The 16,430-nt window shown below is 35.6% G+C and overlaps 1 protein-coding gene and 1 pseudogene across 23 annotated transcripts in view; one reads left to right on the top strand and one right to left on the bottom strand.

Annotated features, from left to right (window-relative positions):
• The window catches only part of LOC105148557 (intraflagellar transport protein 81 homolog), a 588,627-nt gene that overhangs the window by 266,728 nt on the left and 305,469 nt on the right, over positions 1–16,430 (top strand). The window contains exon 11 of one of the 23 annotated variants that reach the window (XM_087406981.1): positions 3,011–12,472. The exons of the other annotated variants lie outside the window; for them this stretch is intronic. Coding sequence (XP_087263107.1) covers positions 3,011–3,058 — 48 coding nt within the window. The 3' untranslated portion in view covers positions 3,059–12,472. Of the gene's footprint in view, positions 1–3,010; positions 12,473–16,430 lie in introns of those variants that run through there. 23 annotated transcript variants of the gene reach the window in all.
• Positions 122–3,118, bottom strand: LOC147909433 (uncharacterized; annotated as a pseudogene).

Here is a 16,430-nt window from a genome sequence, read left to right as displayed (position 1 = left end):
TAATAATAGTAATATATAATATAATAGTAACATATAATACGTATATAAATGTTTAAAGCATATGATATATTTAGTGTAAATTAAAATAATAATAATATATATAAAGAATTTAAGGACAAAATTTTTTTCTCAAAATTTGAAATCCTTTTAATGGCAAGCTACTATGTGCTTAAGGAACCTACTTGCCAAAAATCTTTACCCTGGGGTTGGTTGTTTAGGCAGGGAGAGGGAGAGAAGTGATCAATTTTGCGATCATTCCAAATTTGGTTCCAAAGATGACTTATTTTTTTGGTTGAAAAATCGACAGCGGTCCTTAATGGATTAAAAAACATAATATAAAACATGTGATACATATATTACAAAAATATCTGCCAATGTAAATATCTGCCCCCACGGTAATGTCTCCGTCGAGTCCGGTATGATGTATCATTTATCATCGTATAAATTCAGCGATTTTCGATTCAGATATCGTGTACATCTCGTGTAGTTTAGATCGTATATACGATTTGACAACAAGTTATTTCCATCTCAAACACCGTGTGTAATCGTCGAACGTTATCGTTCGCGCTACGATGTTACTCTTTACGCCTTTTGCCTTTTAATCCTTCCTGCCGTTCATCCTCACTGGATACATCTTCGCTCTAAGTCCAACGAATTCAGTCATTATCATACTGTTATTCTCATCTTTCATTAGGCCCGTACTTTCTTATTCGCGAGAGGCATACCGTACGCGTTGTCCGCCGAATAATCGCTCGTGTCGAATCTAGCTATATCGCGTTTCATCGTCTCGTAAACATTCTCGCACTCGATGTGATATATAGAACTCCATGTTGGTGCACATGATTTTATATTTGTCACGATACATCGATAATATGTACTCGTGAAATTCATACAAGCAAACTTTTGATATATCTAGTATATACATACATGTAAATCGGCTTGTTGAACTTCAACTCGAATTTGCGCAGTTCGACGGCGATTAAACTTCTCGCAAAGACGCTACGACTACGGATATTCAATTTCGCAATTATTACCTCCGCGTCATATCATCCGTTCCATTTTGTTAATAACTTTACGACATGATTTCGAACATTTTTCATAATTTTGCTGAATACTGCGTTGTTCATTAATTTATGTAAATTTTTCTCAAAATAGTTTTTCGCGCGCATTCTAAACTGTATATTAAGTTCAATATAATCGCAGAACCAGGCAAATTGAACAAATTGTTGAGCAACCTAATCTTTGTTAAGCGAAGACCGTGATGAGTACATTTCGACGGGTCGTACGAACGCATATATAATACTTATTATTAGCCTACGCATATCTGCCGGAACATTGACTGAGACCGCCGCGTATATCGCGCTCGATAAATAGAAACTTATCGATGACGGTAAGCAACTCGAACTTTACACGCGTATGTTTCAGCAGTGGTGTCCCACGTGAAATTGGACAAGTAGTAGTAATGCATGAGATCGAAATCGTAACTCGCGACACAACTTTCGCGAAAATGTTGACTAATAATAAGACATCATAACAAGTCTTCGAGTACAGGTCATTGTACTGGCCGAGCGTTCTTCAACTAAAAAATCGCTGCCATACATTCGCGGCGTGAACATAATCACTCTCAAATACGGTATCGCTCGTCAACGAACTGTAAAATGATTCACGCGATGATTCGGTTTCTTTTAATTTTTCGACGCAGTCAATGTACTCATACTGAAAAACACCTTTACAAGTCAATAATTCAAATTCTTCGTCCGATAAAGTTGAAAATTCGGAATATACGATTTTTAATTTGTCTCTACTTACAAGGGAAGTATCACAATTGTGGAACTCTGGAATCGATTTGAAATATGTTGTAAGACACGAAAATCTAAGAGTACTTTTTTATACGTGCGCTAACTCATGTTTAAGAGGTGAAACACCCCTTTGAAAAAAAACGGTATTTTTTTTCGAGCCGCATATCGTCGGGAGTAAAAGATAGAAAAAAATTTTTTAAATAAAAGTTGTACGATTTCAAGAGTACTTTAAAGTTAAAAAGAAAAAAAATTTTTTTTATTTTTTTCTTTAACAAAATACTTCCATCCGTTTTCTTAAATTTTTAATCTTTTTTTTTTACCAAATTAAAGATTATTTTTTTACAAATTCAACTATGTGTAATAAAGTTACAATATGACATTCATCATTTTCGAGAATTAATTATTAATGCTTCCGTATATACGCTATCCATGCTTATAAGCGAAAGTAATTGTCATCGGAATAATAAAATGCATAAATCAACGAATAACGAAATTGACATGATTGATACTTGTAACAAATTATATAATATTAAGAGTTATGTTAATAATTTTTATTATTTCTCTTTAAAGTGAGTAAAACTTTTTTATTCATCTCTGTACATTACTTCCTTATAATATCTTCCTTATAATATTTTAAAATTATTCTCTTAAAGTTATTTTTACTTTTACGCTAGAATATTTTATTTATTTTACGTAATAATTTCAAAACGTATATATTATACTAATTAGTAATGAAACAATTTGTAAATGTTTATACACAATAAATTTATATTTTATATCGTTTACTCATTATACTTATTACAATAATGATACTCGATGAAAAAATGTTTTAAACATAATGACTTCTTGCACCATGAACATTTTATTACAGCTATATTATTGCAACCTTCGATATCACATATTGTTGAACTTTTGTCAAAACCAAATTCTACTGGATTTTCAAATTTTTTTCTTTCGTTTGTATAATCATTTTTAAACCATGAATATTTAAATAAGTTGTGATATCGCGGGGATGACAATTGATTATGTATCAGAGATTGTTTTTATTATATTATTTTGTTGTTCATGTAAATTTATATTACTTTCTAATAATAAAATAGTATCTGAAAATCTTTTAGCAAAATTTTTCCAAATTCTAAATCCGTAAACATCTAATGGTTGTATTTTCTCTGTTGTGCCTTTCGATATAGTAGTAATATGTTTTCCTGCAGGTGTTAAATCTGAAATATAATAATATTGGTACAATGTCCAGTCCATGAATCGATAAGAAGAACGCTATTAGAACCAATATTTGGAAAATAAGCTTTTTCTAACCACATTTTAAAATGGTCTGTACGAAATATAAATGTTAAATTAATAACTATTTTATGACTTATGAGATTCTTAAATAAAATATAAAATATATCACAGAAATAAGACTTATAATTTCATTATATTATTTCGTTTATGTAAATTTATATTTACTTTTTAATAGCAAAACAGTATCTGAAAATGTATTGTAAAAAGAAAATTTAATTACCTGAAGTCACTTTACCAGATTTCGATGCTTTCACAATAATATTTATTGGTGTAAATAAGATTTCTTGTACTCTTGGTCCAAATATACCATTAGTTTCTTTCAATACAATAAATGAAGGTGACAGTAAATTTCCATTACACGATATTATTGGTTATATGGTGCATGAGTGTGTTGATAATATAGATTGCAATACATTCTACTTTCTTTACTCTTTCATTAGACAATGACCTTCCAGAATAAATTTCCAATTGAAAACCACTTTGATCAGAATTAAAAACGTTTTCTTAACTGTTCGATAAGTGGTTTCATTGTTTTCAGAAAATGTATTTTGCAACTCAACGAAATCTTCTATTGTTTTTCTAATTACAAATTTCGTAATTTTTCTCGAAATAATTCGAAGAGATTTCTTAAATCTTGATATCCGAGAGATGCTTTAAATATAGAATTTAAATTTCCTATTTCTTCTTGAGCTTGTAAAGCCCATTTTTGTAGATCGATATCATGAACTATGAATCTTGATTCAAGCTGCAGTAAATTTATTATGTGTGAATTTGGAGATGTAAGATAATTTTTCTATAATTTTCACCTGAATGTAATTGTTCTTCCCCGTTTTAATTGACGTTCAGATGAAACTCGTCTAAATTTATTTTGCACTGATTTTAGCGAACGATTCTTTTTGTTTTTATTTTTTTCATTAATGTTCCAATTACGCCAATACTCAACAGCTCATCTTTTATAAGAACTGTCAAAGTCTGTGTCATCATTTGAACATCGAGAATGAGAATTTAAATTATCTTCACTCCATGCTTTTTCATCATCTTCAATTATTTCAAAATGTAGTTTATAAAGTTCTTGATAATCGAGATAGGTTTTTTCTGTTATTTCCTAAATCTATTATAGTGAAAAATGCTATCTAACAATAATTTTTGTATATTTTCTTTTAATTCTATTTCTGCTTCAGTTACTGATGTTTCTGTTAAATATTTTGAACTTATAGATGCTAATAAAGTCTTAACAACATTAAGCGGATTGACAATCATTTCTAAAAATTAAACTTGGCTTTGAATCGTAATATAAAAACAATTTAACAAATTGCACAGATATGACAAAACTTTTTATGACAAATTGCACTGACTAAACGTAAAACTGCTATGTAAATATTCTTATACTGTCTATTTATACTCTTGAATGTACACGTAATTTTATATCATATTTTACGTTATAATTTATTTTGAACACGATACTTATCTTATAATCAAGAGTGCATTAAATTGTTGAAAAATGTTACGTCTGATTTGTGATATGTAATGAGATAAGATATAACTTTCTAAAAGTCACGTATCAGAATTGTGACATATTTTTGAAAAGTATGTCACGATTCTGATACGAGATACGTGACTTTTAAAAAAAATGAATGAAATCGTGACATATTTTATCTCATTACATATAACAAATTCTTTAGACATTTCCAAAAATTCAATGTAATTTTAAACGCAACAATTTTTTAAAAATTTATTTAAAAAATTCAATCTTATACAATAATTTTATTATAAAAGAATGGATTTGCAATAAAATTTTTAATTTTTATTCAAGGAAGAAATTAAATGTCAAAGAATTAATAACAAGATAATATGTGTGTATATATACAGGGTGTCTGGAAATAATCGCTAAATATTTCATAGGCAGGTAGAGCGGACTAAACTGAGTAGAAAAGTCCTCTACTATTTTGCAATGCTCGCAATAATTAATGAGATATTAATGTTTAAAGATAGCCGAATACGCGCGTCCTCTCGACCTATTATTGCCGAAGGTATGGCCCACCGAACCGAGCGAGCCGCGAGGAGCGGGACTTACCATCGCGAGCCTCTAAGCTCGAATGGCGCGGCGCGCCTCATCTCCGCTTCTCGTGGCCCGCGCATATTCGGCTATCAATAAACATTAATATCTCGTTAATTATTGCGAGCATTGCAAAATGGTACATGATTTTTCTATTCAGTTTAGTCCACTCTACCTGCTCGGGACGAGTGGGGCCGTATATTCATGCCATCCTGTATATATTATATGTAATATATAAATTTAATTATTTTAGGTGTACAAATAAGTTTCCGTTTTTAATCAAAAATTAAGCATTTATTGTGAAAGAACGATACATAATGTTTTATTGATGTAAGTCAAAATGTAAGTGCAAGTTCTTTTTGTGTTTGGCACGAATCTTCATTCAATAATGCTTCCAATTCCGCGTCTTCATACATTTTCGGCCTTCCGCTACGTTCTTTGTCTTCGACGTCAAATTCACCGTTCTTAAATTTTTGAAACCATTCACAACAACTTCTCTCACTTAAGGCAGCCTCACCATATGCTTCTACAAGCAATCGATGAGCCTCAGCTGCAGATTTCTTCAAATTAAAGAAGTAAATCAAAAGTTCCCGCAAATGATGCTTATTCGGCTCAAAACTCGGCATTTTCGCACAAAAAAAAATATATGATGTTGATACAAAATCGCTAGTATTTCAAGGTTATGTTGTTGACAGATGTCCAACCTTACGATATAATGTTTTACATCAGACAATTTTAACCATATGTGGGAATAAGTGACTCGATTGATGAGTCAAATTCTCAAGACAAGCCCACGCTTGTCGTGTGATACGATAAGAGATAATGATCGACACTTTCTCGTAACTGGTAACGATGAATCTTTATTACTCGAGCTCAAATGAATATGACCATACAGAATGAGCGCCATAATCTATCTAATTTTATTTTTTCTCTGACGCTGCTTGTAAGCAATTCGCAACCTACAAAATCCCTAGGCTTTCTACACACGCTGCGCTAGTGAGATATTGATAACGTAGTTCCCTACATACTCCCCCCCCCCCCCGAGTGACAACTAATCTAAAAATGCTTATTATTAGGTTAACAAAATATTGCTGTAGTGACAGGTACATTTATAATGCCGACACTTAGGTCTACCATATAAAATGTATCATATAAAACACATTATATAAAATATATCATTGCGTCTCTTTAGTGTCTGTCTTAAACTAATTACATTTTGTCGTTGGGAAGATTTATTGTAATTATATGGAAGGTGACTTTTTTCTTCGGACGCGCATACGTTTTTAAAGCTGGTTGCTCGTCGCTGAACGAATTGGTTGATTGCCCTGTTTCTTAGGTTGCACTACATAAGTCATCGCATATGCTATACGCTGGTTTTAAATTTTCGACCGATACACTGCGCTGTGTACCGTTAACATCAATGTTGAATACTCGATCCGAAACACGAATTATAACCTTGTGAGGGTCGGTATAGGAACGCTCTAACGCTCTCTTGGTACCGCTCACCCGTAGAAAAACATGGGAACATGAATATAAATCTTTAAATACGAATGCGCGTTTCTTGTGCTTATGCTCTATCGAGATTGGCTTAACTTTGCGCATATGCTCGCGGAATTCCTCGATGAACATTTGCGGACTAGGAGTGAAGTCGTCCGGCAGTATAAATTCTCCGGGGACGCGCAGCATCGTTCCATAAACAAATTCTGCAGGCGATGCGCTGGTGTTAAGGCGGACATGAGTACGCAGACCTAATAATACGGTCGAAAGTACTCGTGACCAACCTTCATTACCTTCGAAACGCCCGTCAGGTGCGACAAATTTTTCAGGATGTAATTGAACGGGTTATTTTTGACTGCTGACAGTCAAGACAATTCTTACACCACTTTGCAATATCACGATGTTAGGCATGTTAGGCCACACATACCATTGACGGATTACCCGATCCGTGACTTTAGGGCCCGAAGGAGCCGCGTCATGGAACAAGTGAAAAACGCGATCTCGTAAAGATGCCGGTATATAGGAACGGATTGCCTAGCCGGTCATTTCGCAGTAAAGTGTGGTATGCGTCGGCCCCCATTGAATTCGCTTCATAGACAGCGGAAATTCAGGAGATACGCGAATGGACTGTAGCTCCTCGTCTTGTTCTTGTTGCTGTGCAAGTTCATTAAGTTCGATCTCGGCAGGTAAACGAATGGCTTCGATGTGGGAAAGGGAATCCGCCACAATATTATCTTTGCCCGATAGATATTCGATACGCGTAATGAACTGCGAGATGAACGAAAGTTGTCTCTGTTGCCGAGGTGATGCCTTTTCGGAACGTTGCATGAACGCGTAGATGAGAGGCTTGTGATCGGTCACAATCTTGAAATTTCGCTCTTCGAGAGGAAATAACGAAAATATTTTATTGCCTCGGCGATCGGCGTAAGTTCCCGATCGTACGCGCTGTAGTTCTGTTGCGCGAATTTAATTTGCGCGAAAAGAATGCGAGCAGTTTCCACGAGTCGTCTAAACGTTATTTGAGAGCCCCGATGGCGAAATCTGACGCGTTACAAACGAGGCGCGTCTCGGCTGCGTCGGAGGGGTAAGAGAGTATAGTTGCGTTGGCCAGACTCTCCTTGCACTTATTAAACGCTTCTTCAGCCACCGGCGTCCATATGATTGGCCGTTTTTGCGTGAATCGCGAAGGTACTCATTTAATGGTGCCTGAACGATAGCTGCATTATGCAGTAATTTACGATAAAAGTTGACAAGCCCAAGAAAACGACGCAATTCGACTATAGTGTTAGGCCTTGGAAACTCGCGAATAGCCTGAATCTTATCGAGTGTTGGTTTACACCCTTCGCTGTTAATCGTAAAGCCGAGGAATTCTAATTCTTGCTTGCCGAACTCATTTATCTACATTTATCTACATTGAGTCGTAAATAAAACTTTTCTAATCGCTGTAACACTATGCGTAAATGAGCTTCGTGCTCTTCAAGAGATGTCGACGCTATGAGTATGTCGTCGATGAATGCAAACACAAATTCCAGGTCGCCTAGAGCGCGGAAGATTTGACGCTGAAATGTTTGACTCGCGTTTCTAAGACCGTATGTCATGAATTTATATTCGAACAGCCCGAAGGACGTAACGACAGCCGTTTTCGGAATATCTTCCGGGGCCACTGGAATTTTATTGTATGCCTGATACAGATCTAGCTTAGAGAAAATGACTTTCCCACGCAGGTTGGAGGAGCAATCGTGCAAATGCGGTACGGGAAATTTATCCACGGTAATTGAGTTAAGATGATAGTAATCGCCACAGATCCTCCATGATCCGTCTTGTTTTGGTACCATGTAAATGGGACTTGCCCATGGACTACTGGATGGACGGCAAATGCCGGCTTTGACTAGCCGTTGAAATTCAGCCTTTGCCGCTTTTAATTTTACCGGACTTAACCGCCTGAGGCGCTCGGCTACCGGCGGGCCCGTGGTAATGATATGATGACGAACATCGCTACTGCAATTCGGAGTTGCCTGTTCCAAACAGGTGACCTTCGGAAATTCAGATAAGATGCTCGCGAATTTCGTACTGGGTTTGACCGTGCTAATGGCAAGCTGTGGCACCGATTTGACAATGCCCGACACGTACACATTATTTTGTGAATCGATAAGTCTACGACCTTTAAGGGGTTATCCGAAAGGAGACCGTAATGTGCAATCAGGTCGGCCGCAATAATCGGGTACGGAACTGATGCTACGCAGAAATTCCATGTGATCGGGCGTATCCCTAAATGTAGTGTTCGGAACGACTCCCCATACGTGTCTATACGCGTATTGTTTGCCGCGTAAAGTTTGAAATTGGTCGGAGTTTTGTTCTTCGCGTATGTGCTGGGAAGCAGCGAAATTTTCGCCGTATCCACAAGGAATAGCTCTCCGGTGACTCGATCGCAGATGTGGAGACGGACAGAAGAATCGACGCCCGCCATACCTGTCTCCTCGGTGGCAGACGATTCTATTCCCCCGCCTTCCCGTCCGTTAAAGCCTTGGGCTTTGGCCAAGGACACGAGAATTTTTCAGTTCCTTTACAGACTCGCGCTTGTTCCCTGAAAGTACGATGCGGCCAGCAGACACGAGAGCTTCTGCTTTTGGAATGCTTACGATTTTTATTTGCCTTGTCTTTCGTCTGAGATCTGCTGCACCGCTTGACCTCAGCCGCAAGAGTGGCCATATCGGCGGCCAGACGGTCGATCTTAGTTTCTAAGTCAGACAGCTTAGACTCTAACGATGATGCGGCGGCACACTGCGCAGAATCACCCACGGTCTCAACTATTTTATCCGCCATTTTGGCTAACTTGTCCAGATCCGTGCTTTCGGTAGTCGCAAGAATGCTTCTAATGTGCGGTGATAAGTGTTCAAAGAACACAGTTTTTATTACGGCGTCGTCACATCGTTTGTCAGAGTTCAAGTTACGAAGTCGACTGAGGATCTGCGACGGTTTCCCTGACGTAAGCATTTGGCCATTAGTTGTCGCAGTTGACTTTCTGCTGACGCTGAAAAATTTTCAATAATACGCTGTTTTAATTTGGTTCGTTCTCATCGGGTTCCGCGATGAGATCTCTGCAGCACGCGATGGCTTCGGCGTCCAAAGACGTAATCACGTGATGCGCCTTAGTCTCCTGATCTATGATTCGTGCGGCCTTGAAAGTGGCCTCGACTTGAATGAACCATATCACCGGATCTTTAATTAAGAACGGCGGAATTTTCGGAACCCTATATGAATCCACGCGCGCGACATTGCCGATCACATTACTCTCCATCTGCCGAAGCATCGCTTGCAGTTGCATCACTTGCTCCTGCAATTTCTCGTTGGTGGGAGGAGCTATGACTATACATCTACCGTGACGAAGCTCGCGAACAATCAGTACTTCCTAACGGCCTTAAATATTAATCGCGTACGCGCGCACTATAAAAATTTCGATCGCTCAATGCTAATTTATCAAAAATGGAGAAATCGTTAATTAGTGTTCATGCGTTAACCTCGTGGAGAAAACGCGGAGGGGCTACTTTTCTGTTCTGCCGGGTTACGCGCGCTAAAAACTAACGCACTGCGCACGCAACTTGCCCGACTACAATGGCGGCGATATCGTCCTTCACAGGTCACAATGGCGGCGATGGCAATGGTGTTCTGAACGCCGGCTCTTGGACTGGCCCGTTTTCACGTCCAGTTCTCACGGAGGCAGCACGCTGCGCGCCTGTCGTTGGATATGTCTCTGCGGTGCTTCCGACGGCGAGTCTTTTCCGCTGGCCCCGGCCTCAGCGATGTGGCCTTACGACCGGTTACGATATCGGTGATGGGCCTCCTGCTCACGATGTCGGTGGTGGGCCTCCTTGTCGGCCACGGCGTCGGCGATGTGCACTGCTGCTCGGTTCGAAACCAGTTTCGATGTTGCTCAAACGACGGTTACCGGTCAATCGCTTCTTCCTCTCGATCACATCGGTCTTTCGTATCACGATGGCCTTTCGAATCACGTCGGGGTCACCAATGTGGGAATAAGACTCGATTGATGAGTCAAATTCTCAAGACAAGCCCACGCTTGTCGTGTGATGCGATATAAGAGGTAATGATCGACACTTTCTCGTAACTGGTAACGATGAATCTTTATTACTCGAGCTCAAATGAATATGACCATACAGGATGAGCGCCATAATCTATCTAATCTTATTTTTTCTCTGACGCTGCTTGTAGGCAACTCGCAACCTACAAAATCCCTAGGCTTTCTACACTCGCTGCGCTAGTGAGATATTGATAACGTAGTTTCTTACACATAGCTTGCTAGTGGCACCGTCTTTTGTCAAACGACGGAAACTTATTTGTACACCTAATATATTATATATAGATGAGCATAATAGAATAATTTTAATAATAAAAAAATTAAATTTATATAATTTATTTAAAAAATATTAATTTATTAATAAATTTAATAATTTTTATGTTATTATTATATAATTAAATTAATTAATATTATTATTATTTATTTATTTATAATAAAATATATTATTATTATTAATATTTTAATATTAATATATATTATTATTATTATTATTATTAATTATTTATTTATAATAAAATATATATTTAATTATTTATGTATAATATTATAAATAAATAAAAAATTTTATTTTATTTAATAATTTAAAGATAAATAAATTCAGTAAAAAAAATTTTAAAAATAAATTTATATATTTTTTTATATTAGTTATAAATAATAAATGTTCATGTTTTATGATTTAGAGATAAGATAATCAAAAATGAAAAATAGTTCAAGGTAAGAATTTGCCTTTAGGCAAATTAGAATATATGGTGTTTCAATTAATTGGGCTCCGGTTCATGTTAATAAAATAAAGGTATTAATGAATATTCAGTAGATTAATTGATTAGAGATTATGGTTGAGGATGAGGTAAAATATTTAGATTTGATACAGGGGAGAATATAAAGGATTAAAATTGATATTGTAAGGGCAATAACTCCTCCTAGTTTATTGTGGATGGATCGGAGGACAGCGTAGGCAAATAAGAAATATCATTCTGGTTGAATGTGGGTAAGGGTTACTATAGGATTTGCGGGAGTGAAGTTATCTGGATCATCTAGTATATATGGATATTGAAGAATGATAATAAGGAAAAAAGAAAGAGTGATGATAAATCCCAGAAGATTTTTGAAGGTAAAATATGGATGAAAGGAGATTTTGTAAAGATCCTTATTTATTCCTGTGGGTTTTTTTACATTCCCGTTGAATGTAAAAAAAATAAATGAATAAAAATAAATAATATAATGATAAATGGGAGGATAAAATGGAAAGACAAGAAACGATTTGGAATTGAATTATTAATTGAGAATCCTTCTCAGATTTACATAATTAATATATTTCCTATATGTGGAATGTTTGATATAAGGTTAGTAATTACTGTTGCTCCTCAAAAGGATATTTGTCCTCAAGAGAACATATCTTAGAAAGGCTGTAGTTATAGATAATAAAAAGATTGAGATTTCTGAAATTCAAGTATGAGTTAAATTAAAGGAATTATAATAAATATTGCGTCTAATATGTAAATATATACAAATAAAAAAAAGAAGAAGCTTCGTTTATATGAATATTATGTATAATTCATCATTCATTTAGAACATTTTGGATAATATGAATAATTCTATTTTAAAAAAAACAATGAAAATATTAGGGCAATGAAAATATTAGTGAATAGAGAGGAATAATCCTCTAATAATTTGGATTAAGTAAAGAGCCAAAGTTTCATAAAAAAATTAGTGAATAGAGAAACATAATCCTCTAATAATTTGGATTAAGAAAATAGTAAAGAACCAAAGTTTCATCAATAAGAAATATTAATAGGAGAAGGGAGGTTTAGGGAGTGTTTAATTATTTTAATAATTTTTTTCATATATTATTGATTATTTTTGTATGGATTAATATAAAGTTAGATATGATATTTATTTTATAATATAATACATATTATATAGGGGGATGAGTGTAATAATTATAAATATATTGATAATAGAGATAGTTTTTATTAGGGTTATTATTATGAAGTGGGAATTAAATTTGGGGTTAAAGAGGGGGATTGTAAAGGATTTATTATAATAAAAATGTTTTTTTAATTGATTTTTTGTAATGAGCAGGATTTAATTGAGCAGATTTTAATGTTTATGAATATGAATATAAGTAGGAATAATATACAAAGTAAAGTAATGTTATTATTAGGATATATATATAAATATTAAAAATATTTTCAAATATTTGTTACGTCCTACAGACGCCATGATTTTTTTTCTTCGGCTCCACGTCACGACTATGGTTGGCGTCTGCGAGATTCGAACGAAGCCTTCTGACGGTCTGACAGAATTGAAAAGAGGGACAGACTCCGCGAAAACTCATAAATGCCAATCAACTCGGAAGAAATAACAATCTTAATGTAGGCTTGAAAAGAGGCAAGATTGCAAAAGACATTATAAATGCACCGAGGTCACGTAATAGAAAAATCTAGGCTTTATCATCCGAGACTGACTAACAATTTCATTTTAGAAAAACAGGCGCCAAGTCGTACTTAAAAAATCGTAAAACGCATAGGATAACTTCTCACGGGAGCGTTATCTAAAATCAGACAATAACTCTGCACGCAAACCTATTTGTGCATGGTAACCATTTGTTTACCTAGCCATATTTTCCGCGAGAATAACAGAATTCGTCATCCGTCTCGGAAAAATCTTGGCTCTTTAAACAAAACCACAAATCACTTCTTTTCTTCTCGAAACTACTCGAACGATGTACTCTAGATCAACAACGATAAAACGTTATAAAAATCATAAATCTCGTGTGACATTGTAACTAACTTTTGCATCCTAGACAAAGGGCACAACGCCCTTTCTTCGGGGTATAAATAGAGGTCCCGCGAAAGCGCAGAGCGTCAGTACGAAAATCAAGCTAACTCGGTTCACGTCAGTACAGAATTTTAAACCACTCAGTTTACGTGCAGTCTACGAGTTGACTTATTGTCGCGGGGAATGCGGGAATTACTAAAACTCGCGCTAATCACGCCAGTTCGCGATTCCGTACGAGTGCGAAGTCCTGGGTAAATCGGCACTGGAATCATTAGGCATACGCCACTGCGACTGCTCTTCTGACGATCTCCTTCGACGAGTCACCCACCAGAACCTATCCGATATCTTGGGCAACTAACAGTAAGTCGCTACTCCTTCCAGTCGATCCCCTCGTTTCCCCGCATGGAAACACATACATTTGTACCTATATACACTTGCGTCCGTTTCCAACGAACATACATACACGTCATTTTAACCCTTCGGTTTGTAGTGCGTCAGAAAACGCGAAAAGAACTTCCTATGTCCGGAACCGTCCCCTTGGGCCACCCACAATCGCGCCGTTTCATCGACCGACCGACGAGCAATTTAGCGAGATCTCTTACTCACCAACATTACAGACACAACCCTTAGATCTCACCTCTTCTCCTGTTATCGACCCCGCTATCCAAGAAATCCTCGGTTATTCCCTTCTCCCTCCCCTTCCTCCTCTCGAGGAACGATTTCCTGCCCCTCCTCCTCACGAAGAAGGATTCCCACTCCCTCTTCCTCCTTTGGATCAATTCCCGCCCCTCCCATTTCGATTGAATCCCGAGCCGATCGACTGGGATCGGATGTTCCGGTTTTTTACGTCCACATCCTACGAAGGGGACAGATTAGTCACGCTATACATCCACGGAAATCCCACACCTTACACCGTCCTCTACAAGCACCTCATCCCGAGGTGTGCTCCTGCAACACCTTCCTCACCTCCCATACCCGCTAACCCTTTCTCTCCACACACACACACACACACACACACACGCACGCACGTACGCACGCACACACACATCCATAAGCTATATATTGTATATATTTTTTTTTGTAAAGAGAAGTTTTATAATGTATAAAATTTGTTTCATTATTTTTCATTTTATTAATAAATGTAATTTAATTCCCCTGTCTTTTATTGACATCACCTCTCGCATTCACTTGCCTCGAATATCTGAGATCGCACGAGGTCCAGTCCCGGGTCAAAAGGATTAAGTTCCTTGACCGAAAAAATAGGACCGACGTTCGCACTGTCCAGCAGAATAGGTATTATAACGTCCTTTCGGACGTTGACCCATATTCCGGGACTGAAAAGGTGCGTTCGACTCACAGATGTTCGCCTCCGCGCGTATGATACCTGTGAGATTGAGTTTAACCGTCCTTCCACACCCTCTTCATTCTCCCTTATTATCTCCTTGATCAAATTTTCAAGGATTTGGACGTAACATATTCTTTCATATTAATAAAAAAATTTATATTAATATTGTATTGAAGTTTATAAAAGTGAATGAAAATTAAGAATAAAAGAAAAATTTGGATTCTATAGGAAGATGGATTTTTATTAATCATAAATATAAGTATATTTATTAGGAAAGTTATTATTATGGATTTAATATGATAACTATTTTTTTTTATATTAGAAATTAATCTTATAAAATATAAAAAAATAATAACTAATCCCCTAATTAATGTAAGGAATATAATAATTGAACATAAGTAATTTTTTGATCAGAATATTATAGTAAAGATTAATATGGAGTAAAATATTAATAGAATAATTATAGAGCTGATGTTAAAAGAATTAAGTAATATGATGAATATAATTAAAAATATTAATAAAAAAAAATAAGAAAAATTATATTAGAGAATAAAATTGGAAACAAGACAAGTTTATGTTAAATAACATTACTTTAAATACGAAGCGCCACTACGGTCTGAGTGTGGAGATGTTGAATATATATATATTAATATATATATATATTCAACATCTCAATATATTCATATAAATGAATTAATTTCAGAAATGATAATTACGTGCCGATATGATTATCGGACTTTCAACGCAATCAATCTGAAATATTAATAATCGCTCCAAATTTCTCAAATTTAATCTTAAAAAACTGTAATAAATTTAATTAAAACTGTATTAAACTTGCGAAAAATATTGCCTCGTATGGAATGCAAGAGATCGACTCCCGGCCGAGGTAATATTTTTCGCAATAAGTTTATTACAGTTTTTTAAAATTATTAGGTGTTGGAATTAATTCGTAGCGTTTTACAAGTGATGGGAAGTACTTTCATTAATGTATTTTTTAATGCTCATGTGAAATAAATAACATTCTTTCATTAAAAACGCTACGAATTAATTCCAACACCTAATAAATTTGAAAAATTTGGGGAGATTATTAATATTTCAGATTGATTACATTGAAAATCCGACAATCATATCGGCAATTTCTGAAATTAATTCATTTAAATGAATATACATAATAGTTCAATATCTTAACATTCAGACCGTAGTAGCGCTTCGTATTTAAAGTATATATATATATATACATATATATATATATATATATATATATATATATATATATATGAAGGCAAGGTGAAAAGTAACGACCTCAACATGAAAACATGAACTATGTACAAAGTTTTTAGTTAAGTACCAAGTGTTATCAAATTACTCGTATTAAAAATATCTATAATTTATACTTTGACCACTTTTCTGAACAATTCATAGCTAAAAAGTTAGAGTCAAAAATATATTAGCGCTTTTTTTCAAATCTGCTGCAGCAACTTATAAGCCTACCGAGCCTATGCTAACCTGTAGAGAAAAATGGTCAAGGCAGAAATTGTAGCCGCCTTTAATGTGAGCAAT

The sequence above is a fragment of the Acromyrmex echinatior genome, chromosome 6, assembly GCF_024713525.1.
Source record: "Acromyrmex echinatior isolate Ae372 chromosome 6, ASM2471352v2, whole genome shotgun sequence".
Lineage (NCBI taxonomy): Eukaryota > Metazoa > Arthropoda > Insecta > Hymenoptera > Formicidae > Acromyrmex > Acromyrmex echinatior.
The sequence above is the reverse complement of the archived record's forward strand: the minus strand, read 5'-3'. Positions and strand labels throughout refer to the sequence as shown.